Source organism: Giraffa tippelskirchi, chromosome 3, assembly GCF_054371585.1.
Source record: "Giraffa tippelskirchi isolate mGirTip1 chromosome 3, T2T-mGirTip1v1.2.pri, whole genome shotgun sequence".
NCBI classification, from domain to species: Eukaryota; Metazoa; Chordata; class Mammalia; order Artiodactyla; family Giraffidae; genus Giraffa; species Giraffa tippelskirchi.
The window spans coordinates 2,867,086-2,891,129 of NC_137277.1; the positions used below are offsets into that span (position 1 = coordinate 2,867,086).

At 45.6% G+C, this 24,044-nt stretch overlaps 1 protein-coding gene across 3 annotated transcripts in view; it reads left to right on the plus strand.

The window, feature by feature from the left end:
* KCNJ16 (potassium inwardly rectifying channel subfamily J member 16) overlaps nt 1–24,044 on the plus strand; it is a 403,319-nt gene that overhangs the window by 371,420 nt on the left and 7,855 nt on the right. Inside the window, exon 8 of one of the 3 annotated variants that reach the window (XM_081580874.1) lies at nt 18,388–21,344. In XM_081580874.1, the coding sequence (XP_081437000.1) occupies nt 18,489–19,751 (1,263 nt within the window). In that variant the 5' untranslated portion in view covers nt 18,388–18,488 and the 3' untranslated portion in view covers nt 19,752–21,344. Of the gene's footprint in view, nt 1–17,640; nt 21,345–24,044 lie in introns of those variants that run through there. The other 2 variants (XR_014079775.1, XM_081580875.1) reach the window with 2 other exon arrangements.

Here is a 24,044-nt window from a genome sequence, read left to right on the forward strand (position 1 = left end):
GTGACCTCTGCAATGGCAGGCGGATTCCTGCCCATGGACCACCAGGGAAGCCCAGCCTCTCCTGATCCGCCCAGCTCTGTATCTCCCTTTCCTTGTCGGCCTCTCCCTGTGTGGCTAGGAAGTGAACACAAAAGCCCTTCCCCCCACACTATCCTCCGTCAGCTCCACTGAATCCCTATCCGTCCACAGTCGCTGGGGGGCCTCCCTCCAAGCACAGCCGGTGTCCCACCCCAGTGGACAATCCAAAATCCTTGACCACTGACCTTGGGAGTCTGGCCATCCTATTGCCTCTCAGTCCACACACGTTAGATTTGGTACATAGAAAGGCATCGCTGTCTTCTCCCTAAATATGTGCTCCCAGCCATGGGGTTGACCCTAGAGCTCCCAGGCCCACAGGCTGCAGCCGTGAGCATAGCCAGCCGTATTCCACCACCAGCTGCTGCATTAGGCTTAACGATGACCCCTGAAGCTGCAAGGCTCAGAACAAGCAGTCCTTCACCCACAGGGCTGTAAGGTGAACCTCCGCAGCGGGAGAAGGCACTCCTTGCCATCTCAAAAAATCCATTCTTCCCCCTGGGGGCACTTCTTTTGCAGTGAAGATGGAAATGTGATTTCTCTCGCCCCACCTCAGATTGCTTTGTATTGTTTTATGAGATGGGCAGTCAGGTGTGGCCATGAGTCTCAGGGGAAAATAAAGCGCATTGTGTACTTGAAAGTCCTTGAGGCCCGAGGTGCATGCGGCATGCAGCGCAGACCACATGGGGAGGACGGGGGGTGGGGGGGCAGGCGGGGGAGGCAGCAGAGAGCAGCGAGGTCAAGGGCAGGTCATGGCCAGCTTCTGTCGGGGTTTGCATGGGAAAGGCCAGATGGCTTTGTAGCAGAGAGTTCAAATGACTTAGGAGAACTTTGGGTGATAAGGGTGGTTCCAAATTGCTTTATACCTGGCCCTGGGATGAGAAGGCAGAGGAATATTAGGAGGAGAGGAGACGTGGTCCTGAGTGCGTTAGTTTTTGTATCCGAGTTGTGCTCCTGGCTGAGTTCTTTTTCTGTCTCTTTTAAGAATTGTCTATCCCTCCCTGGTGGCTCAGATGGTAAAGAATCTGCCTGCAATGCAGGGGACCTGGGGTTTGATCCCTGGGTCGGAAAGATCCCCTGGAAAAGGGCATGGCGACCCTCTCTAGTATTCTTGCCTGGAGAATTCCCACGGACAGAAGAGCCTGGAGGGCTCCCCTCCATGGGGTTGTAGATTCAGACACGACTGAATCAACTGAGCACACACATGGGCTCAACAGGTGGACTAACAGTCAAACTTCTGAGCTGCCCTCGTGGCTCAGTGGAAAAGGATCCACCTGCCGATGCAGGAGACAAGGGTTCGGTCCCTGACCTGGGAAGACCCCACGTGGTGCAGGAGACAAGGGTTCGGTCCCTGACCTGGGAAGACCCCACGTGGTGCAGAGCAGTTAAGCCCAGGAGCTACAACTATTGAGCCTGTGCTCTGGAGCCTGGGAGCCGTGACTCCTGAAGCCCGTGTGCCCTCGAGCCCGTACTTTGCCGCAAGAAAAGCCACCACAATGAGAAGCGCAGGCACCACAACAAGGGGTAGCCGCCACCTGCTGCTACGTGAGAGAAGCCCGCCCTGCGCAGCACCGCAGACCCAGCACTTAAAAGGAAAAAAATAAAAAGAGTCACGCTTCTGGTTGCAGAAGGAACTGATGCCAAAACAAGCCTATGTTCTTTGGATCCGAGCAGTAGGAAGATTTACCCTTGCCCCTTTCCTCAGGATGCTCTGTGACATCACCCACACGGGATTGTTTTTCCCTTTGTGTTCAAACACTTTGGCTCAGTTCCAAAGGGCATCCAGAGGCAACAGGCCTTCCCTCCAACCCACCCACAGGCCCTGTCTTCTCACAAGTGGGAACGTTCTTCTCCGTGAAAAGGCGTCGCCCAGTCTGCTCTCATGGGCAGCCTCACCCCGCCCCGACCCCAGCCCTGGGCTTCCTCTGGCCTCCACCCTTGCGACCCTCTTTAGATTCTGAGGGCTTCAGGCAGCTGGCTTTGCTGGTCAACTGCCCTTGAGGCTTGTGTGCACATCAAGGGCTGATCTTATCAGTGGAGTGGCTAGACATAGCTCAGGAAAGTGCAAAAACAACCTCAGATGCTCAAATATTTTCCCACAACCTGCGTGTTTAGAGTTACAGGAAAAGCATTGTCATTGTTGTTCAGTGGCTAAGTCATGTCTGACTCTTTGCGACCCCATAGACTGCACCACACCAGGCTCCCCTGTCCTCCACCATCTCCCCGAGTTTGCTCAAACTCATGTCCGTTGAGTCGGTGATGCCATCCAACCATCTCATCCTGTGTCACTTGCTTCTCCTCCTGTCTTCAATATTTCCCAGCATCAGGATCTTTCCAACGCATATCAGGTGGCCAAAGTATTGGACTTTCAGCTTCAGCATCAGTGCTTGCAATGAATATTCAGGGTTGATTTCCCTTAGGATGGACTGGTTTGATCTCCTTGTAGTCCAAGGGACTCTCAGGAGTCTTCTCCAGCACCACAATCTGAAAGCCTCAATTCTTCAGCACTCAGCCTTTTTTATGATCAACTCTCACATTAAAAGATGGCTACTGGAAAAACCATAGCTTTGACTATGCAGACCTTTGTTGGCAAAATGGTGTCTTGGCTTTTTATAGGAATGGCACACTTAATTCCAGGAAACCCGCTTCAAGCCTTGTGTAGAAAGGATATGTACACCCAAGACGATGACGTTCACTCTCATGCACCATCTAGAACCTCACTTTGGAGACCTGGGCTGTAATCCTTTCTTTCACTTCCCACCTCTATGACAGGTAGTGAACAATTCCATTTCTCTAAGATTTAGTCTGTTAATTTGCAAAACATCAGCAGGTATAATAAAACAGGAATTTGGGGCTTGCTCTTAGGACTAGGAAAGAGTGCCCCAGCACTGGGGACCCTAGAGAAGAGACCCAGCAGGACAGAGGAGCCGCTCTCACTGGCAGCGGAGGCTGGGAACGCCTTGAAGGACTTGATGAGCATCGCACGTTGCCTGTGGGTGGGACCTCCCAGGATGCATCGCTCAACCGCCTGGCCATCGCCTATTAGAGGGCTGAGATTTTGATTAGTGCTGTTCGATTGCACTGACAGTGAAGTCTCCTTGTGGAAATGGACTGGGTCACTATGCCTACAAATCCTGATGCGTTGCTTCATGACAGCGTTCATAGATTCAGATGACAAGGATAGAGGTCACGAATGGCCCTGCAGGGGACAAGAGGTGGACACAAGTTTGGCTTGATGGCACAAACATGGATATTGGGTCTCAGCCCTGGGACCCGGAACCCAAGAAGCAAATGGCAGCTCTTGGTTGGTGGTGCCGGGGAGTGGGTTTCACAAGACTGTGCCATGTAGCCAAATCCAAGTGATTAAGAGAGCAGATATCCCCTCAACCTATTATGTCTCCTCTCTTGAATGTCTGTGGGTGTGGAAGCTGGCATGAGTATATTCACAAGCTGTTGAATATACTCATGTCTTTGAGGGCGGACTTCTTATTTTTTTCAAGGGCATCCAGTCTATTTTTCTACAGGAAATTTGCGTGAGTTTTGGGAGTTTAAATTGTCAATGATATTTACATTTCTTAGTTAAAAAACCAATAGTTCTTCCTCTAGCCCTAAATTCTATGAAGAGGAAACAGTTAATTTTAGTTCATAGCATATTCTTTCTGTTAAGATTTTAAACTTCTGCAGTACCGCCAAGGCTCATCAATTGAATGAATTTTTCAGAAATGTTATCTCCCTTACATGGGTGCAAGCTGGCATTTTGATTAAGTCGAAGCCAAAAGTTATTTTGTTACTAGAGAAAAGATGCCTCTTCATCACCTCCTCCAGTCAGCCTCAAATGAAAGGCAGCTACAGTTACAATAGTTATGAATGATTTTTAATAAAATGAATAGCTAAAGATTGTGGATTTTCAGAACATATTGGAAATCTCTCTCCACATTGCTGTGCTGTATATGTTCTTGGCTAAGAATGAATTTTGATTTGGATGTGGGGACTCTATTTGTTCAAGCCTAGCACCTCTTGAATTTCCATAGGCAGATTATTTGCTGGATGAATTAGCCCAGGAATTAAAAATAAAAATTTATAAACTACCTTTTGCTCAACTACCCAGAATGTTCCCCTTGATTACATTCTGCCTCTCTGATAGCTTGAATTCAGGGAACAGAAAGTCATTTTACAAGCCAGCAATGTACAGAAATGGGGCATGCTTTTCAGAGCTTGCGATTTATTCCAAGCCAAATGCAAATCGATTTCTCACTTCTTGCCTTCTATGGTTTATCTATGCTACCATCTTTCTTCTTTTGCCTAGAAAATCAAGTATTAAGTACAAAGGTGAACCCTGGGGAGACGCCTTTTGCGCCTTAAATGCTGGGAGACGTCTCAAACCTAAACAACTTTCTTTTGGATCTGCAGTGTGATGCCGCCTTCATATTCTGAACTCTGATTATGGCGTGCAGGTCCAGTTGCTCTCCGGCATGTGGAATCTTAGTTCCCTGACCAGGAATCAAACCCACGTCCCCTGCCTTGCAAGGCAGATTCTTAACCAGTGGACCAATAGAAAAGTCCCTCAGGGGCTTGTCTTGACAGAGCTTGTGGGGTGTCCTTGGCAAGATTGATACCAGCTCAAGGGCAGTAATCATCCTCGTAATCCTTGGGAATAGTCCCCCCTGTGCCAGCCTAGTTAAAGGTTGATTGAATCGAAGAATACACAGAGGCTGTTTCCATGACCTCTCCAGCTCCTTACGGGCACTGGTAGGAGAGAGCCTTCTACAGTGCAGGGGAAAGACTTACGTTACATCTTACCTAGAGATTTAAGGGGAAAGTGCACCCATCTGTTTTAGACTCAACTGCCCAGTGTCCAACCCAAGGGATGCTGAGAACATGTCACTTCTTCTTCTTCTTCTTTTATTGGGGTATAGCTGATCTTGGGGCTTCCCAGGTGGCACTAGTGGTAAAGAATCCACCTGCCAATGCAGGAGACAAAGGAGACCCGAGTTCAATCCCTGGGTAGGGAAGACCCCTTGGAGTAGGAAATGGCAGCCCACTTCAGTATTACTGCCGGGAGAATCCCATGGACAGAGGAGCCTGGTGGACTACAATCCATAGGGTTGCAGAGTCAGATATGACTGAAGCAACTTAACATGCATAGTTGCTTTACAATGTTATGTTAGTTTCTGCTGTACAATGAAGCAAATAGCCATATGTATACATAGATTTGCTCCCTTGTGGGTCTCCCTCCCGCCTACCCCATCCCACCCATCTAGGTTACCAAATCAAAGACAACACAAACAGATGGAGAGATTACACCATGTTCTTGGCTTGGAAGAATCAATATAGTGAAAATGACTATACTATCCAAAGCAATCTACAGATTCAGTGTAATCCCCATCAAATTACCAATGACATTTTTCATAGAATTAGAACAAAAACATTTACAATTTGTATGGAAATGCAAAAGATCCCAAATAGCCAAAGCAATCTTGAGAAAGAAAAACAAAAATGGAGCTGGAGGAATCACTTCTCTTTTTAAGCTAAGTATTGCTAACTAACCTCTGGTGGCTCAGATGGTAAAGAATCTGCCTATAATGCAGGAGACCTGGGTTTGATCCCTGGGTTGGGAAGATTCCCCCTTATACCCTTCAGAGAAGGACAAGGCTACCCACTCCAGTATTCTTGCCTGGAGAATTTCATGGACAGAGGTGCCTAATGGACTACAGTCCACAGGGTTGCAGAGAGTCGGACACAACTGAGCGATTAACATAACATTGCTAACCTGGGTCACTCCTGTTTGTACAGGCATTCACAGAAAATGAAATGTAACCTTCCAACTTAGGTAGGGTGATTTCTTCTGTAGCACTCTAGTGGAAACTGAAGCACAATCAGTGGAGAAGTAGAGGAAAGGAAATACATGGAGACTCAAAAGAGTCTATCAAACGCACTAACTTCTGCCAGCTACCTAAATCTTCTGTTATCTGTAGTGAGTGGCAATGCTTTTTTGCCAAGTGCCCTTGAAAAGGCTTAGGCTAATAGCAAGCTAATCTCATGTGATAGGCAACACACAGCTTAAGGTATTGTCTCAGTGGCCTGTCTATCCAAATCTTCCTGGGGAAATCATTTGTCTTTTATTTTAAGACCGTCTCCATCTGACTGTATCCACAAAGGAAAATGGAAACTGAAATAATAGCCAATAACAGTTGCTTTGTTTTCCTCCCCAGGAAAGATGTCCTGAGTTTTCATTTTGAGAGCTTAGAACAGAAACTCAATCATTTAAAGGTCAAAGATGTAGTAGATACTATCCAAGGAGTTCCTGGTCCGTGAGCAAATTACATTTTTGAGTTCAATGATACCCAGAAGATTGAATAGGTTAATAAACAGACTCTGTAATTGTCAAAAAAAGAAGATAATTTGCAGGTGATTCTCACAGAAATGGGACTATAACCACAGAGAGATGGGACTTGGTTTCTGATTGGAACCCCATGCATCCCAAGCTGGGAGAAGGTCAAGCGTGACAGCACACACTTCCCAGAACATCTGTTTGCTTTGGAGTGAGTGGTTAGTTTCTCCCCGTGCCGCTCCCGCATCACACATGGGAGCCATCCTAGGTCGGTCATAGATGAGCTGGCGTTTAGAAGGCAACGCGAGTGACTAGTAGAAAATGGGTTCTATTCTGCGTGATACTTGCGGTTCTTCTGGGCTGTTCTGGCATGGCTCCTGGAAGGTTGTGGGCATGCTAAGTCACTTCAGTTGAGTCCGACTCTTTGCGACCCTAGGGACTGTAGTTTGCCAGGCTCTTCTGTCCATGGGATCCCCTAGGCAAGAATACTGGAGTGGGTTGCCGTTTGCTACTCCAGGGGATCTTCCCGACTCAGGGATCAAACTCATGCATGTCTCTTTCATCTCCTATGTTGGCAGGCGAGTTCTTTACCATTGAGCCACCTGGGAAGCCTTGAAAGTTTTATCAAGGCAATTATGTGCTAGGAGGGAACTTTCAGACAAGCAAGGAAATTGACAATCTAATCATTCTTAGAAAAGGTAAAATGGCAGATAACTCTCAATCTCTCGCCCTTTCTTATGAATCTTATTGGGGTATAGCTTCAGGTGATAGCAGAGTGATTCAGTTATACGTATGCATGCATTCTCTTTCAGACTCTTTTCCTGTGTAGGTTATTACAGCATATAGAGTAGTGTTCCCTGTGCGATACTGTAGGTTTGCATTGGCTATCTATTTTATCCATAGTGGTGTATGTATGGTAATCCCAAACTGCTAATTTATCCCCATGCCCACCCCATGTGTTCCCTTTGGTAACCATATGTTTGTTTTTGAAGTCTGTAAGTCTGTTTCTATTTTGTAAATAATTTCATTTAAATCCCTTTTAATTAGATGCCGCATATAAGCGATACCGTATGATATTTGTCTTTCCCTGTCTGACTTACCTCACTTAGTTAGGATCATCTCTAGGCCCACGCTTCACTCTTTCTCCTCGTTTGGATCGATACTTGAGTGGACTGTAGCCATAGCTACGAGCACTGCAGTTAACTTCTCATTAAATGCCAGGGACTGTGAAAGCAGGTTTGGGGACATGGCTCGTTTACTCCTCCTAGCAACCTGCGAGCTGCCGCTTTTCAGAAGGGCAGGCAGAGGCTCAGGGACTAACAGGCAGAAGTGCACAGTCTTGCTAGTGATCAAGCCTCTGAGCTCAATGTCATGTCTGTTAGAACCCAGCGTCTCAATTCTTGAAGTTTTAAGGCAGTAGATCGCAGTCCTGAGACTATATGACAGTCCATGAGGGAGCTGAGTAGGGTGTGGAAGCAGAATGACCAGGGTGCGACCCAAAGATCTGCGGGTGTAACAGGCTTCCCCAGAATCTCAGAAGCAGGTGGTTAATAGACTACACTTTAAAAAACACACGTCTCCATCTCTGCTTTGCAAATGGGTTCATCTGTACCATTTTTCTATTAATAGAGTCCACATATACGCGTTAATATATGATGTTTGTTTTTCTCTAATGGGATTGACGTATATACAGTACTACATATATAATAGATAACTTGAAAACCTACCGTATAGCTCAGGAAACTCTACTCAATGCTCTGTAGTGACCTAAAATGGAAGGAAACCCAAAAAAGGGGATACAGGTATACTTACAGCTGATTCACTTTGCTATTCAGTAGGAACCGAGGCGCCATTGAAACACAAAAGGAAAGGAAGCGACGACACTCATATTCTCCTGCTTGCAGGGGTGTCTGAAGGAGATTTTAAGTTTCTGAAGATCAGTTATGAAGAACTGGCTAGGGCCAGCTCTTTAAGCCAGACAACAAGGAGATCAAACCAGTCAATCAATCCTAAAGGAAATCGACCCTGAATATTCATTGGAAGGACTGATGCTGAAGCTGAAGCTTCAATACATTGGCCACCTGATGGGAAGAGTCAACTTGTTGGAAAAGACCCTGATGCCGGGAAAGACTGAAGGCAGAAGACAAGAGAGTGGCAGAGGGTGAAGTGGTCGGATATGGACATAAATTTGATCAAACTCCGAGAGATAGTGGAGGAAGAGGAGCTTGGCTTGCTGTAGTCCATGGGCTTGCAAAGAGACAGGGCTTAGCGACTGAACACAACATCATAAATATCTAATTGCCTTCTTCAGATTCACCTGTCTCAAAAGGTCATCTCCTTGTGTCTTAAAGATCCATTGACAGAGACCTTAAAGCAGTCAAGTTGAAAAATGGCACAATTTTTAACATTTTCTTTCTGAAGTGATTGCAAATATTAGGGTAAAAGAAAGATCCTTAAAACAGACTTGAGTTTACCAGGCCAAGAAGTGCAGGCATTAGCAGTTTAATAGTTTTGGGATGGGGAAGGGAGAGAAGGCGGCGCTGAGGAAGAAGAACCGCTTTAGATGCCCGGTGAGCTTGAACTCTGCGTATGTAGCCCTCATCTGTGGCAGCTGCTTTCATTTCTCCAGCAGCCAAATCTGACCCAACTCTCTCTTCCCCCACTTCCTTGTTTTGAATGAGATCTGGTTTTACTTAGATGAATTAAATGTCACTATATTCGTTTCTGTGAGTTGTTCCAGCAAAAGTTACAGCATCAGTCTGACTTTGAATGTCTGTAAGACTGTCAGCCTCTCTGGGCTATTTATAGTTGCCTTTTAAAAGTTTTAATAAATGCTTTTAGACAGCAATAGGGTTCCTTTCCCTTTAAGGAGCCTCAGAATTGGGATGCTTCAAAGTACCAGCTGAAAATACCTGTTTATTCTTTATATATATATATATATTTTTTTTTTTTTTTGCAGAAGGAACGCATGTTCATTGTAAAATTTTAGAAAATGTAGATAGACAAATTAGAAGAAAAGAAGAGAGAAAAATGTATCATACCAGAGAAGGTCACAGTCTATATTTTGTTTATATCATTCTGTCTTTTCTCCATGTTTAAATGTATTTAAACTTAAAAAAATTATATTGTACAAGATGTTTTACAGCCCTCTTTCATTTTTTCCACTAAACAATATGTTTTCTATTTTTTCTGTCATGCTTCTACTCTATCACATTTAATGGCTACATTAAAAGTAATGAGTAATGATACAATTGTACCATCACGTATGAAACAAGCCCACATTTATTAGATGGTCAGCCATATGCAAAACCTGCTACTACAAAGAGCTGTACAAATTAGCCACATCTCTCTGCTCATTCATGATGGTTTCTTCAGGATAAATTGTTACAAGTGGAATTGCTAGATCTGAAACTGTACTAAATTCACACACTGTTGTCACATGTAGCCAACTCACTTCCAGAAATAGTTCGAATTATATATATGTGTGTGTGTGTATATATATATATATATGTACACACACACACACACACACACACACACACACATATGGGCTTTCCAGGTGGCGCTAGTGGTAAAGAATCTGCCCGCCAATGCAGGAGATGTGGATTCCATCCCTGGTCGGGAAGATCCCCTGGAGGAGGGCATGGCCACCCACTCCTGTATTCTTGCCTGGAGAATCCCAAGGGCAGAGGAGCCTGGTGGGCTACAGTCCATGGGGTCACAAAGAGTTGGGCACAACTGAAGCGGCTGAGCGCACACGCACGCATACACATGTATACATATATGTATATATATATATATGCTGCTGTTTATTTGTTAAGTCATGTCTAACTCTTCTGCCACCCCATGAACTATAGCCCACCAGGCTCCTCTGTCCACGGGATTCTCCAGGCAAGAATACTGGAGTGGGTTGCCATTTCCTTCTCCAGGGGATCTTCCCAACCCAGGGGTTGAACCCACATCTCCTGCATGTCCTGCATTCGTAGGTGGATTCTTTACCATTGTACCACCTGGGAAACCCCTATATTTTATCTTTGAAATAAAAATATAATAGCATGCATTTGTGTTAGGAGAACCACATTTCTTATCATTCAATCATCTTTTTAACAAGTTCTATTAAACACTTTTTAGTGCCAGACATTTTTTTTTTTTGATCTCTGTATCCCCGCCCTTTAACTTCACTACTGGAGGACTGTATTGTGGCGCTTGGACCGTACCCCATGGTGACAGGAGAAGGGTTGTTTACATTTCAGGATAATCACACTGGATAAAAGTGACAAGAGATGAAGGCCATTGTGGAAACCAGGTAACCCAGGTTCTTACCTGATCAGGAAAGCTTGAATTCAGCGACAGAAAACACAGATGGCTTCCTGTGGTGGTAGGTTCTTGTGAGAACCAGGTCTTAAAACCATCCAAGTACAAAGGGCACAGCAGCCAGCCTACAGCTAGCAGCAGTGAGAGCCTTAACCAGGAGAGTGACTCAGATAAACGAAGCAGGGCAACAAGGCCTGTGCTGAGAGCACCGTTACTCACGGCAGGAGCCAGGAGAATGGAGGCGCGTCTCTCAGCCCCAGTGCCGGCTCCCGGACCCAGCCTGCTCTGCTCCCCGTGGGAAACAGTGCTGCCCTGGGGCTCCAGCCGCTCTCCAGACCCGCCGTGCCTCTTGCTTCCTCTGTGGTGTTTACTGCACACTCTCCGTGATCGTCTCCTTTTATCAATGCCCAGCTCGCAAATGCAAAGGTGGGTGCGTGCATACGTGCCAAGTCGCTTCAGTCATGTCTGACTCTTTGCGACCTCGTGCACTGTAGCCCACCAGGCTCCTCTGCCCATGGGATTCTCCAGGCAAGAATAGTGGAGTGGGTTGCCATGACCTCCTCCAGGGGATCTTCCCGACCCAGGGATCGAACCCGCGTCTCCTGTGTCTCTTGCACTGCAGGCAGGTTCCGTATTACTTGTGCCACCTGGGAAGCCCCACAAAGGTGGCTCACTCGTTCTTGAAGGTGGGTAGGTCAAGCACACGGCAGAAGTTCCATTAAAAAAAAAATTAAATAAAAAAAATGCAAAATAAGAAAAAAAATCACAAATTTTCCACTGGAGAGTCTTAGAGACTACCGGGGCAGGGCTTTCCTCACATAACAAGGGAAATTGAACTGTGGTCTCTCAAAGAGACATTATGATCTCATGATATCCATGCGAATCTGGGTCCAACTCAAGGAAAACTCTAAGCCACAAGGGCTGACACCCAACCGAGATGGAATGGCAGGCTTATTTTCAAGCTAAGAACGATAACCACCTTCAGAGCTGGCTCCATAATGCAGGCACATAGCGTTTAAGACAGAAGAGAGCGAGAGAAGCTGTTTGAGAATTAACTTAACATTGCTGAGCTTGTCAGTGTTGTTTCCTTTAGGTTGGTTCCTAGGAGTAAATAGCAATAAAATCCTTAAACTGAGCTGGAAGTGTATGTACCATGCACATAGGTGTGTGTGTGAGTGTGTGTGTGTGTGTGTTGAGAACAAGGTCTAGGGAATTTTCTATTTGGTAATAGTTGTGAACTGATGCTTTTGAACGGTAGTATTGGAGAAGACTCTTGAGAGTCCCTTGGACGGTAAGGAGTCCATCCTAAAAGAAATCAGTCCTGAATATTCATTGGAAGGACTGATGCTGAAGCTGAAGCTCCAATACTTTGACCACCTGATGCAAAGAACTGACTCATTAGAGAAGACCCTGAGGCTGTGAAAGATTGAAGGCAGAAGGAGAAGGGGATGACAGAGAATGAGATGGTTGGATGGCATCACCGACTCAATGGACATGAGTTTGAGCAAACTCCGGGAGTTGGTAATGGACAGGAAAGCCTGATGGGCTGCAGTTCATGGGGTCGCAAAGAGTCAGACATGACTGAGTGACTGAAATCAACTGAAGAGTTGTGAAAGATGAAAGAAAATGACCCAGCCCCTAGGGTTTTGGGGAAGTGGTAGAAGGACAGAGAAATGGCCCAGGTGGCTTAACAGCAGGAAGCAATGATGACATCCATATCTCTTGGGAACCATGTACTGTCTGCCTTTGTTGCTGTTTAGTCACTAAGTCATGTCTTTCCAACTCCATGGACTGTAGCACGCCAGGCTCCTCTGTCCATGGGCTTCTCCAGGCAAGAATACTGGAGTGGGTTGCCATTTCCTCCTCCAGAGGATCTTTCCAACTCAGGGATTGAACCCAAGTCTCCTGCATTGCAGGAGGATTCTTTACCATCTGAGCCATGAAGGAAACCCAAGGGAAAAGTGGGCTGGAAAAAGGATCCTCAGATAAAGCTAATAGCAATACGATCAGGGCTGGATTTTTGTATCTTTCCAGCATCTCCCTTCTTAGCTTCTCCTTAAGTTCACTGATAACAAATTATAACATATATAATATGCTATAATATATTTAACATATATGTTATCAGAAAACTTAAGGAGAAGCTGAGTATGTAACCCCTCTATTCAGTGTAAAACTTTGTAAATTGATTCAGAAAGAAAAGCTGTACGATTATATCTGGGAAGAGGTAAAATCCATGGTTACTGAGAAGCTGGCCCAGGCTTGGAGGGGTCGGGGTAGGAGGGGAGAGGGAACAGAGACGGAATGGAAGCTCGATGTGTAGCCAGGGCTACTCTGGGGAGTGTGAGAGCAGCTGAGAAGGAAACATGAAATGTTGTGGATTTGTCAGCAAGGGAGACACTGAAATCAGGGAGACAGGGAGTAAGTGGAAAAGGACAAGCAGCATCTTGCAGGGAGTCGGTGAAGCAGGTGTTCAGTGACTGACCGTCAGGCCCACCTAAGAGCATCTGAGTGTCTTATGAAGATTCCAGGCAAGATAAGGCTCAAGCTTAATTCCAAGACAAGACGTTGTGGGATAGATTTTGTGTAAAATAACTGGTTTGGGTTCTCTCCTAACTCATTAACATCCCTCTTTCTTGCCTCTTCACCAACCAGAGCCCACCCACGTTCCCCTGGATCACACCTCTCCTGAACTCCCTCTCCCCTCCCCACCCCCGGCCCCCCAGACTCCTGTGAGCAGATCCTCAAAGACCATGAGCTGCATGGAGAATTCAGGCCACCCTTTCTAATCTCTACCCTGTCAACTCTCACATTTCCACTAAAATTTACCCCCTCTAATAGTTTTGCCAGGGAAGTAACTTGATTCTGGAAGACTTCATGAAAGTCATTTACACGGGAAAGAAAGTGCTTGTTCATCTCAAAGGCCACAGATGTGAATAAGTGAATTTTGCAAAGATATTTCAGACTTTTATTGGTGCTGCCTCTCCAATATACAGAGATGACTACTATTGCTATTCATATATTTATATTAAGAATAGGCTAGTGACCAGATCAAATTTTATTATCAAAGTGACAGAGGATTGTAAAGTCTTAGCCACTGTGTTATACCCTCAATGTGCTAATGAGAAGCTTAGGTCTGAAGAACTATTCACAGAGTATTCTGCTTGGTAAATGGCTGAGTTTGAGAGTATATAGCAAAATGGCAGAACTGCTTCAAAACTGGTGAGTCTGACTGAGGCGCTTTTGTGCATTCAGAATAGGGGACAGATACGCAGGCAGCTCCTTTGTTTTGCTGAAAATCTTCCCCGTCATTTCTGTGTGCATGGTCCGATGCTCAGCCGTGTCTGACCCTTTGTGACCCTGTGGACTGTAGCCCGCCAGGCTCCTCTCTCCATAGGATTCCCCAGGCAAGAACACTGGAGTGGGCTGCCGTTTCCTCCTCCAGGGGACCTTCTCGACGCAGGGATCGAACCCCCATTTCCTGTGCCTTGGCAGGTGGATTCTTTACCACTGTGCCACCTTCTGTAGCCCATGCACTTTATTGGTAAAGGTTTCTCCTTGAATTCACACAAAGATCTGAAAAACCTGGGGGCTAACAACAGATATCACTCGTCAGAGCAGATTAAGGAACTTTTTTTGATGTTTTGACTTAGTACAATGAGCAAGGTTGGAGAAAAGCCGTTACTCGGATTCGATCTCCTCACCCTTCTAACTCTCTTTCGCACACCTGTGTGTCAGCAGCCTCCTAAGTTTCTTTGAAAATTGTGATGAACGTGGACGCTGTTTTCAGGAAGACCCACCCTCTTCCCTGTGTATTGCTTCCTACTCAAGCCGCCTCTATAAAAGAACCCCACGTCAGAACAAAGTCCATATAACATGGAAGATCCTGTCCTATCTCTCTCACTAATTGCCAGGCAAGATAGTTTGAAACTGGTGTAGAAAAGGGGACCTTAGATCTAGCATTTGCTAGACCTTAGATCTAACAAATCTAGCATTGTTTTTGAACTTTATAGCCCACCATTTTGTAATTTCAGTGATCAAATTCCCATTTTTATTAAAAAAAGAAGTTTTGCAGGCGACGAAATAGCCACCATTAGTTTTAGGAGACCAAGGAATAAAGCATGTGAAAAGAAATACAGGAGGAGGAACACTGAAAATAGTTTGCATGTGTGGTCTGTTGCTCAGTTGTGTCCAACTTACTGGGACCTCATAGGCTGTGGTCCCCCAGGCTGCTCTGTCCATAGGATTCTCCAGGCAAGAATACTGGAGTAGGTTGCCATTTCCTACTCCACGGTACTTTCCTGACTCAGGGATCGAACCCGAGTCTCTTGTGTCTCCTGCATTGGCAGGTGGATCCTTTACCACTAGCACCATCTGGAAAGCCCTGAAAATACTTTTTCATGATGAAATTGATGGTGACAAGATGATTTTGAAAGCATTCAGGTAATTTTAAAGCCCAGTTTTAATTCTGAGGAAAACAAATGTTAACTACAGAAATGTCCAGTCAATCAGCAAGCCTTATCCTCTGTTATTTATCCATAAACTATTAGAAAAGTGCTCAAGTTAACACAACATATGAAACAAGAGACTAAGTAAAAAAAAAAACCACCTACATTGTTTCTAGCCATTTTGACAACAGGGCCTTTGTAAACATCTTAGCTCATGGAGTAGGCTGAAAAGTGGTTAACACTAAATAAAATCAGTTTGGCTATGATCTATCATTTAGCTTAAAAGCAATTGCCTTTTAGGAAATGCATCCTTTACATGGTGGAAAAACTGAAGGATAGATGAATAAATTGTACACATTTAAACAGAATCTGAACCCTTTTCTCTGGATAAGTTCAAATGAATGATCAGGATAATAAACCACAGTAGAGAACCTGATGGTTTTGGGAACAGAATTCTCACAGCTGTTAACTTGTATCCCTGACATTGTTACATTATGCAGAAATAATTTTTCCACAGATTCACATTTGCTCACTTGTAGCTTGTATTAATTGAAACTTCATTCACCAATTAGCATACTGTGGAAGGTATTTTTAAAAAGGGCTTGTTTATAACAGTTGTTGGTGCTACTGAAACTCCGAGCGATGCCAAGCAAATGCCATTTGAAAGAAAAACCTCTCTTTTTTCTTTTGGCAGCAGAAAAGAGCAGAGTGTCTCACAGCAGCTCTTGATTTATCACACCCACGATGGGTGCAGTTCCCTTGAAGGAACTGGGTTAGAAGGAAGCATGTATGAAGAGAATAGCCCTGTCTGTACATCTGCTTCTTCATTTGCAGTCCTGTGGGCCTCTGATGAGACTGTCGCATTCTCACGCCTCCAACGATCAGATGAGGGAGTAGACATTGACAACCTTGAATAGCTTCCTATTTGTAACGTGTCCGTCCGAGGCACATCAGACAAACCTACAAAGAATCCCGTACACTGTGGGCAACATCTGTGGAAATAGTTTTTTTTTAATTAAATGTATTTTTAATTGGAGGATAATGGCTTTGCAATACTGTGTGGGTTTCAGCCGTATCTCAACACGAATCAGCCGTAGGTACACACATGCGCCCTCCCTCCTGAGCCTCCCTCCCACCTCTCGGCCCATCCCACCCCTCCAGCTTGTCGCAGAGCATGGGGATATTTTACTGTCAACATTTCAGGATACGTTTGCTCAGCCGTAGACCACATCCTGAAAGTATGTAGCTGTCTCCCCAAAATACAGTTGAAGTGCTGACCAAAGACAGAAATGCTGACCAAAGACAACGTAACTAATCAAAGCAGATCTGAAGGATGGTGGGTGAAGCGGCCGGAGGCAGACGGACGGACGCGGAGAACTTGGATACGCCTCCCAGGACATCTTGGCTGTAGGCAGAGTGTCCGTCCTCACAATGGCCACCAGACAAAGTGTTTATTGTAAAGTGGGCCTGGTCCCCGGAGAAGAAGAAAAATGATTCCTGTTGACGTGGGGGGGCAGGGTGGTGGATTAACTCATTCCTCCCTTGCGTAGAAGGAAGGCACGGGATAAATGCTTGGTGATTAATTTCTTTGGTTGGTTTCAAGGTGGAGGTGTCTCGATGTCTGGAATTATATTTATTCCTGTGAAATTTTCTAGGCAGCTGAGTGACAGGATCCTCTAGTCCAACGTCTCCCCCTTCCTCCACCCTCCCCGACCTGGCACAGGTAGGTGATGCAGAAAACAGGTTCTAGTAACTACTAAACCATTAGCCCTGGGCCCCAGTGACTTTGCGTTTTTGGCAGAGAAGTAACTAAAGACCATTCAATATTGAATTATTAAAACTTACTTTCAGACTTGAGCTGGAAAACCATTGACCTATATCGAAGATGCTGAAAGCAATAATAACTGTATGTATCAATATAACTTGATCTTTTAAAGACTGAATGGATTTGGAGGGAGGAAAACGACTTTGCCCAGGCAGGGCTGTGAAAACCTTAGGAACACAGTGAAGAGCGGAGAGGGGAAGGGTCCAGCTGCAGCATGCCCCCTTTAAGAGGGAAGCAAGATTAGTGGCCTTGGCAAATCTTCGGCTTCTATTCAGAGAGAAAGAGAAGAGCTTCCAGTGTCAAAGAAAAAAAGGAAAGAAAGACAGAAAAGAAAAAAGGATGGATGTTTTGAAACAAGGGCAGGAGCAATTTTATACTTTATTGAAAGCCTACCTGGGAGTGGTTTTAACTCGTCCAGGGTTAAGAAAGATGTTTTTTTCCCTCTCAAAACTAAAGGAGGAGCCAGGGTAAAGGACTTGAGTCTGAAATAGCATGCTTGTCAGGTCTGTTCTGTCCTGGGAAGTACACAAGGAAGAAACACCTCCACGGAGGAGAGAGGAGGCTGCAGGTACAGAAGGCAAGGGACCATCCATGATACAACCTGTACGTGAGTTACATTGTTACAGTAACGTTGAAACCCTCTCTTTTCTTAAATTAATTTTTATTGGAGCATAGTTGCTTTACAAGGTTGTGTTAGTTTCTCCTGTGCAGCAGAATCAATCAGTCACGGGTGTACATATATCCCCTCCCTTTCGGCTTCCTTCCCCTCAGGTCACCACAGTGCATTAGGTAGCGTTCCCTGCGCTATACACTATGTGATCATTAGTTATCTATTTCATAATATTTTATATACCATATCAATTGCATATATGTGTCAATCCCAATCTCCCAGTTCCACCCTGCTCACCACCCTTTGGAACATAGAAACTCATAATTGCCTCCTTTTTCTAAGGAAAACCATCTGACTTAACCAAAAAGCCTCTAAGATGGCTAGACAAATACCTGAATTCTATTTTGCCTTTTGACATTATAGATTGTTTCGTTTTCTAAATGTCCTCAGGCAGGCCAGAAGAGTCTACAAAATGAAGACTTTTTTTTTTGCTTTCTTTTTTTCAAACGTTGGGTCAGAAGAGGCCAGTGAGGCCTCATTTGGGATAATCACAGTGTTTACTGAAGCCTTATGCATATATAAAAATGTTATTTTCTCTAATTGCATATTTTGCTCCTGTAATGACTGAGTTGGATTCTAAAGTGAAATGAGTGATCAATACTTAATGTCTCTGCCATTCAGATGAAGTCTGAGTTTCAGACGGCATCAAATTGCTTCGAATTGGGCCAGTCGCTCTAAAGACGGAAATTAAAAGCTAAAGACGCGTGTGGAATTTTCTGTTTTTCAGATTTGAAGTGAAAAAAAACCCCAAACTCGCAAATAGCAGCGCACCTAGGCCCCTTGCTTCCCCAGCAGCCGCCCGGATATACCCCAAGTGCACCGGAGAGCATGAGCTACTCCGGCAGCAGCTACCCCATCGTGAGCGTGGACCCCAAGGGCCCCGGCTACACCCCAGAGCATCTTCTGGCCGAGAAGCGCAGAGCGAGGAGGCGCCTGCTGCACAAAGACGGCAGCTGCCACGTGTACTTCAAGCACATCTTCGGGGAGTGGGGCAGCTACGTGGTGGACATCTTCACCACCCTCGTGGACACCAAGTGGCGCCACATGTTCGTAATCTTCTCCTTGTCCTACGTCCTCTCCTGGTTGACCTTCGGCTCGGTCTTCTGGCTCATAGCCTTCCACCACGGCGACCTGCAGAACGATGGCCCGGACGCCACGCCTTGCGTGGAGAACGTCCGCTCCTTCACGGGGGCGTTTTTATTCTCCCTGGAGACCCAGACCACCATCGGCTACGGCTACCGCTGCGTCACCGAGGAGTGCCCGGTGGCCGTGCTCACGGTCATCCTGCAGTCCATCTTGAGCTGCGTCATCAACACCTTCATCATCGGGGCGGCCCTGGCCAAAATGGCCACGGCCAGGAAGAGGGCGCAGACCATCCGGTTCAGCTACTTCGCGCTGGTGGGCGTGAGGGACGGCAAGCTCTGCCTCATGTGGCGCATCGGGGACTTCCGCCCCAACCACGTGGTGGAGGGCACCGTCCGCGCGCAGCTGCTGCGCTACGCGGAGGACGGCGAGGGGCGCGTGACCATGGCCTTCAAGGACCTGAGGCTGCTCAACGACCAGATCATCCTCGTCACCCCGGTGACCATCGTGCACGAGATCGACCGCGACAGCCCGCTCTACGCGCTCGACCGCAAGGCCGTGGCCAGGGATAACTTTGAGATCCTGGTGACGTTCATCTACACCGGGGACTCCACCGGGACGTCCCACCAGTCCCGGAGCTCCTACGTGCCCCGGGAAATCCTCTGGGGCCACAGGTTTAACGACGTCTTGGAAGTGAAGAGAAAGTACTACAGAGTGAACTGCCTGCAGTTCGAGGGCAGCGTGGAGGTCTACGCCCCCTTCTGCAGCGCCAAGCAGCTGGACTGGAAAGACCAGCAGCTCCACAGCATGGAAAAGGCCCCGCCCGTTCGAGGGTCTGCCCCGCCCGACGCCAAGGTCAGAAGAAGGTCGTTCAGCGCCGTGGCCATTGTCAGCAGCTCCGAAAACCCAGAGGAGACCACCCCCTCTGCCCCCGATGAATGTAAGGAAGCACCCTACCAGAAGGCCCTCCTGACTTTAAATAGGATTTCCCTAGAATCCCAAATGTAGTCCTGAATCATAACTAAGAGGGCTATCTACCACGCAGTCGTTCTTACTCTCTAGCCAATCACCATAAGGCAAGTAGTTATAAACAGAGCTTTTGAAGAATGTGACACCTATCTTTGATTGTGATGAAAGGTAAATAGAGCAAGTTAAACTTGATAAAAGATATCTAAACATTACATTGTATACAATTGTTTATTATTTTTTTTTTTGGCTAGAAACTGTTGTATTAGGGATGATATTAAGAAGCCTAATTGATTAATTTAAATTTCATCTCTTTTAATTATTCCTTACACTTGTATTATCAGTTGGAGGTATAATATTTCAGTAATAAGGAACAAAGATAGGATACAAGGACAAATAATAATAGAGAGTAGAAATACAGGAAAAGAGCATGAATGATACAATTTTAAACATATACAAATTGATAGTGTAACGAGCTACCTATAAAAACCTTATATCTTACCATCAAGATGTGCAAGGGATGCATTCAGTAACTTGTGATGTTGAGCTATTTCACTGTGAACTCACCTGACCCGTTTGAGTCACTGTGGAAGGTCTTGGTATCAGCTGGCAGAGAATGTGTCTCTAAGAAATAACCGTATCACCAAATTCTGACAGAGCCTCCAGGCCACTTGCCAGGGAATGATAAAAAAAAGGGCTAGAAGTTACTTTTTCTCTCGTCCATAAGGCAGAAGAAAAGTTGACGTTACTTTTCAGAGAGAGATTTCTCTCTTAAACGGCCTGGTTGATTGACTCCAAGGAGTGGCTCTATATGGAAGAGCAGAAATAAGGCAAACAGGAGTTTTGTCAGGTCTGTGAGGAGGGAGCTTCTTCCGCCCACCCGCCCCCACCTTCTCTGAGGACAAGAGGAAGGATCGGGCTCCCAGAGGTGAGGTGAAGAGTTGGAGAGCCATGAACAGTCTCAGACTCTTTGAGAGAAACCATGTCCCCATGTCTTGAAAGATTGGAGCTACACACGGGATGGGACCTTTTTTATTTTTATTTTTTGGGCAGTTGGGTGGGGCGTTAGGAGGTGGGGAGACTGTGAGGAGAAAAGTCTTTATTTTTGCCTACAAGCAATTAACGTATATTTTCTATCTCGGTCACTTTGGAAAACAGAAACAACTTAAACTCTGGATTTTAAGAAACCCTTCCTTGGAACTTGGAACCATCATTTACATGAAGGATTTTGTGAAATATAATTAAGGTGATTCTAATGCACATTTTGAAGCAGATCAGCTAAGTGCTTCAGAATTGCTTAAATTTTAGGGCAGGAGATAAATGTATACAGTCTATTTCCATGTTAAGAGATGTCGATCATGATTACTTTAAGCACAAACCTGATCACCTAGGAAAGAAGAGTCACTGTAAGCTTTATCCACTGAAGAATTATCAGCTACCTTCAGAATTATCTGTATGATTTTTTTCCATTGTTGCAGTAGATTTTACTGAATCAGGGTACCAGATTACCAATAGAAGTAAAATATATGGGTATATAAGCTATTTTTCTTTTGTTTTTCTTTTCCTCCCTCCCTTCCTGCTCTCCTTTTCCTCCTTTCTTTTGCCTACGAGCAATAAAGTCATTTTATAAATGCACACGTGCAAATCCTTTCTTCCTGCTGTTGTACGGATGAGAGATCTCTGAAGGTCACAGATTGTAAAATTGTCCTGGAGCTTAACTTCAGGCAGCAAAATCATGCAATTTATTTTTCTCATCTTGCTTCAGAAATGCAAAATCCAGTTTTTAAATTGCACATGCCCTATCAAGTTGGATTTCAGAGCAGCAATTACTCAGCTAAATTAGAGTACTGCCATCTACCAAGTAGAAAACAACCTCCAGAACAACGAGCAAACTTGCATCTTTCCCCCTTTATAGCTTGTTTCACACCAATCTAGTTCCATTCACTTTACTTCCCGGACTCTGCCTGTCCATGATCTTGCATGGATGTCCAATAAATACATTCTGTCCAGCAAACCCTCTTACCGGGATTAGATGTATTAATATGATCAGCATCCTGTGTGATATGTATCTCTCATTTTCTGTTTAGATTGATAACACACTCTGATGCCGCAATGAGTTACTTTATAATAAAGATCTTAAAGTTGTGCAAAAAGTGTGTGCCTAGGCTGGTGGGAGCTCTGGATATGGTCAGCGCTAGGGACAGGGCACCAAGCATGAGCTTCCTGCTCCTTCGAATTAGGATGTGTGCAGAATTAGAAACCATTGTTACGGGGCTCTAACAGCTTGCAGAACAGCTCTATTCAAATGAACGGTTAAGTGCTCCTGTAAGCACTGAAAGAAATCGGTCTTCAAAATAGCATTTCTAGTTTGAAACACTCTGTCAATGATGAGAATTTTTTTTCTGGCATGCCTCTTCCCCTAAAAAAAAAGACATTATTCAGTAGACCTCATTAGACAGAAAATAGATCACGGCATCAAGTCCCTGCTGTCCCGCGTGCTGCGCCCTGGGAGGAGGGAGCACAGGAGGAGAGAAGGAAAAGCCATTTCATGTGCCACCGACCAGGTGCTCTCCCCAAATGCCCACCGACCAGGTCCTCTCCACAAATGCCCACCGACCAGGTGCTCTGCACAAATGCCCACCGACCAGGTGCTCTCCACAAATGCCCACCGACCAGGTGCTCTGCACAAATGCCCACCGACCAGGTGCTCTCCACAAATGCCCACCGACCAGGTGCTCTGCACAAATGCCCACCGACCAGGTGCTCTCCACAAATGCCCACCGACCAGGTGCTCTCCACAAATGCCCACCGACCAGGTGCTCTCCACAAATGCCCACCGACCAGGTGCTCTCCACAAATGCCCACTGACCAGGTGCTCTCCACAAATGCCCACTGACCAGGTGCTCTCCACAAATGACTCCATCCCCCCACAAAACAGTGGGGTGGATATTTTTTATTTCTACATCAGCAAATATCTCATTCTTGACTACTTCTTGGCTGACAAATTCCCAATTGGGATAACCAAGTGCCCAGGTTAAGATAGAAAATTCCAACTGCGTTTCCCAGTCTCTTGCAGTCAAGGGTGGGGTGGACGGTGTGATTCTGTGACGTAGTTCTGGTTCCTGAGATGTCAGCAGAACTCCTTGAATGTGACCTCTAAGAAAGCTCATTGGGACTTCCCTGGACATCCAGTGGTTGGGACTTTGCCTTCCAGCATAGGGGGTGCAGGTTCAACCCCTGGTCAAGGAGATTCAAGGCCAAAAAATAACAAAACAAACTTAAAAAAGATGCAATATTGTAACAAATTCAATAAATACTTAAAAATGGTCCACATCAAAAGAAAATCTTAAAAAAATATAGATAGCTTTTTGGCTGGGTCTGTCTTAGCTGTCAAATGCCCTGTTACCCTCATGCATTCATCCTTCTCCTCACTGGACCTCAGTGGTGGTAGCTGGAGCTCCTGCAGCCATCTCCTGAGAGTGAGGATCGGGGATGTTCCTTACAAGGGAAACTGGACAAGCAGGAAAGCATGTGAGCCTAGATAGCACACCTCCAGACTTGTGTAGAGATGACAATAAATACAATTCCTGAGAATAATCTTAAAGGAAATCAACCCTGAATATTCACTGGAAGAACAGACGCTGAAGCTGAAGCTCCAACACTTTGGTCACATGATTCAAAGAGTTGACTCATTCAAAAAGACCCTGATGCTGGGAAAGACTGAAGGCAGGAGGAGAAGGGGGCGACAGAGGATGAGATGGTTAGATGGCATCACTGACTCGATGGACATGAGTTTGAGCCAACTCCGGGAGATAGTGAAAGATAGGGAAGCCTGGCGTGCTGCAGTCCATGGAGTCGCAAAAAGTCGGGTACAACTTAATGACTGAAGAACTATGAAACTGAGAGTAAGCCATAGATCTAGAGGAACTGGCTTCCCTGGTGACTCAGATGGTAAAGAATCTGCCTGCAACGCAGGATACCTGGTTCCATCCCTGGCCAGGAAGATCTCCTGGAGAAGGAAATGGCAACCAATTCCAGTATTCTTGCCTGGATAATCCCATGGACACAGGAGCCTGACGAGTTACAGTCTATGGGATCACAAAGAGTTGGACATGACTGAGCAACTAACACTAGAGGGAATTATCCAGGAAGCAAAGGCTTGGAAGGAAAAATTAAACGAATGTACAGGTTACATCCAACTTGAACTTGTAGATGACCTTTGATGGAGTGGGTCTCTGTGGAAAGCACAGATTTTCTGGAAGTGTTGAGAAAATGCCACTATGATTGTAAAACAAATACAAAAGGATTGTTCTGGGCCTGGGAGTGCCCTGGAGA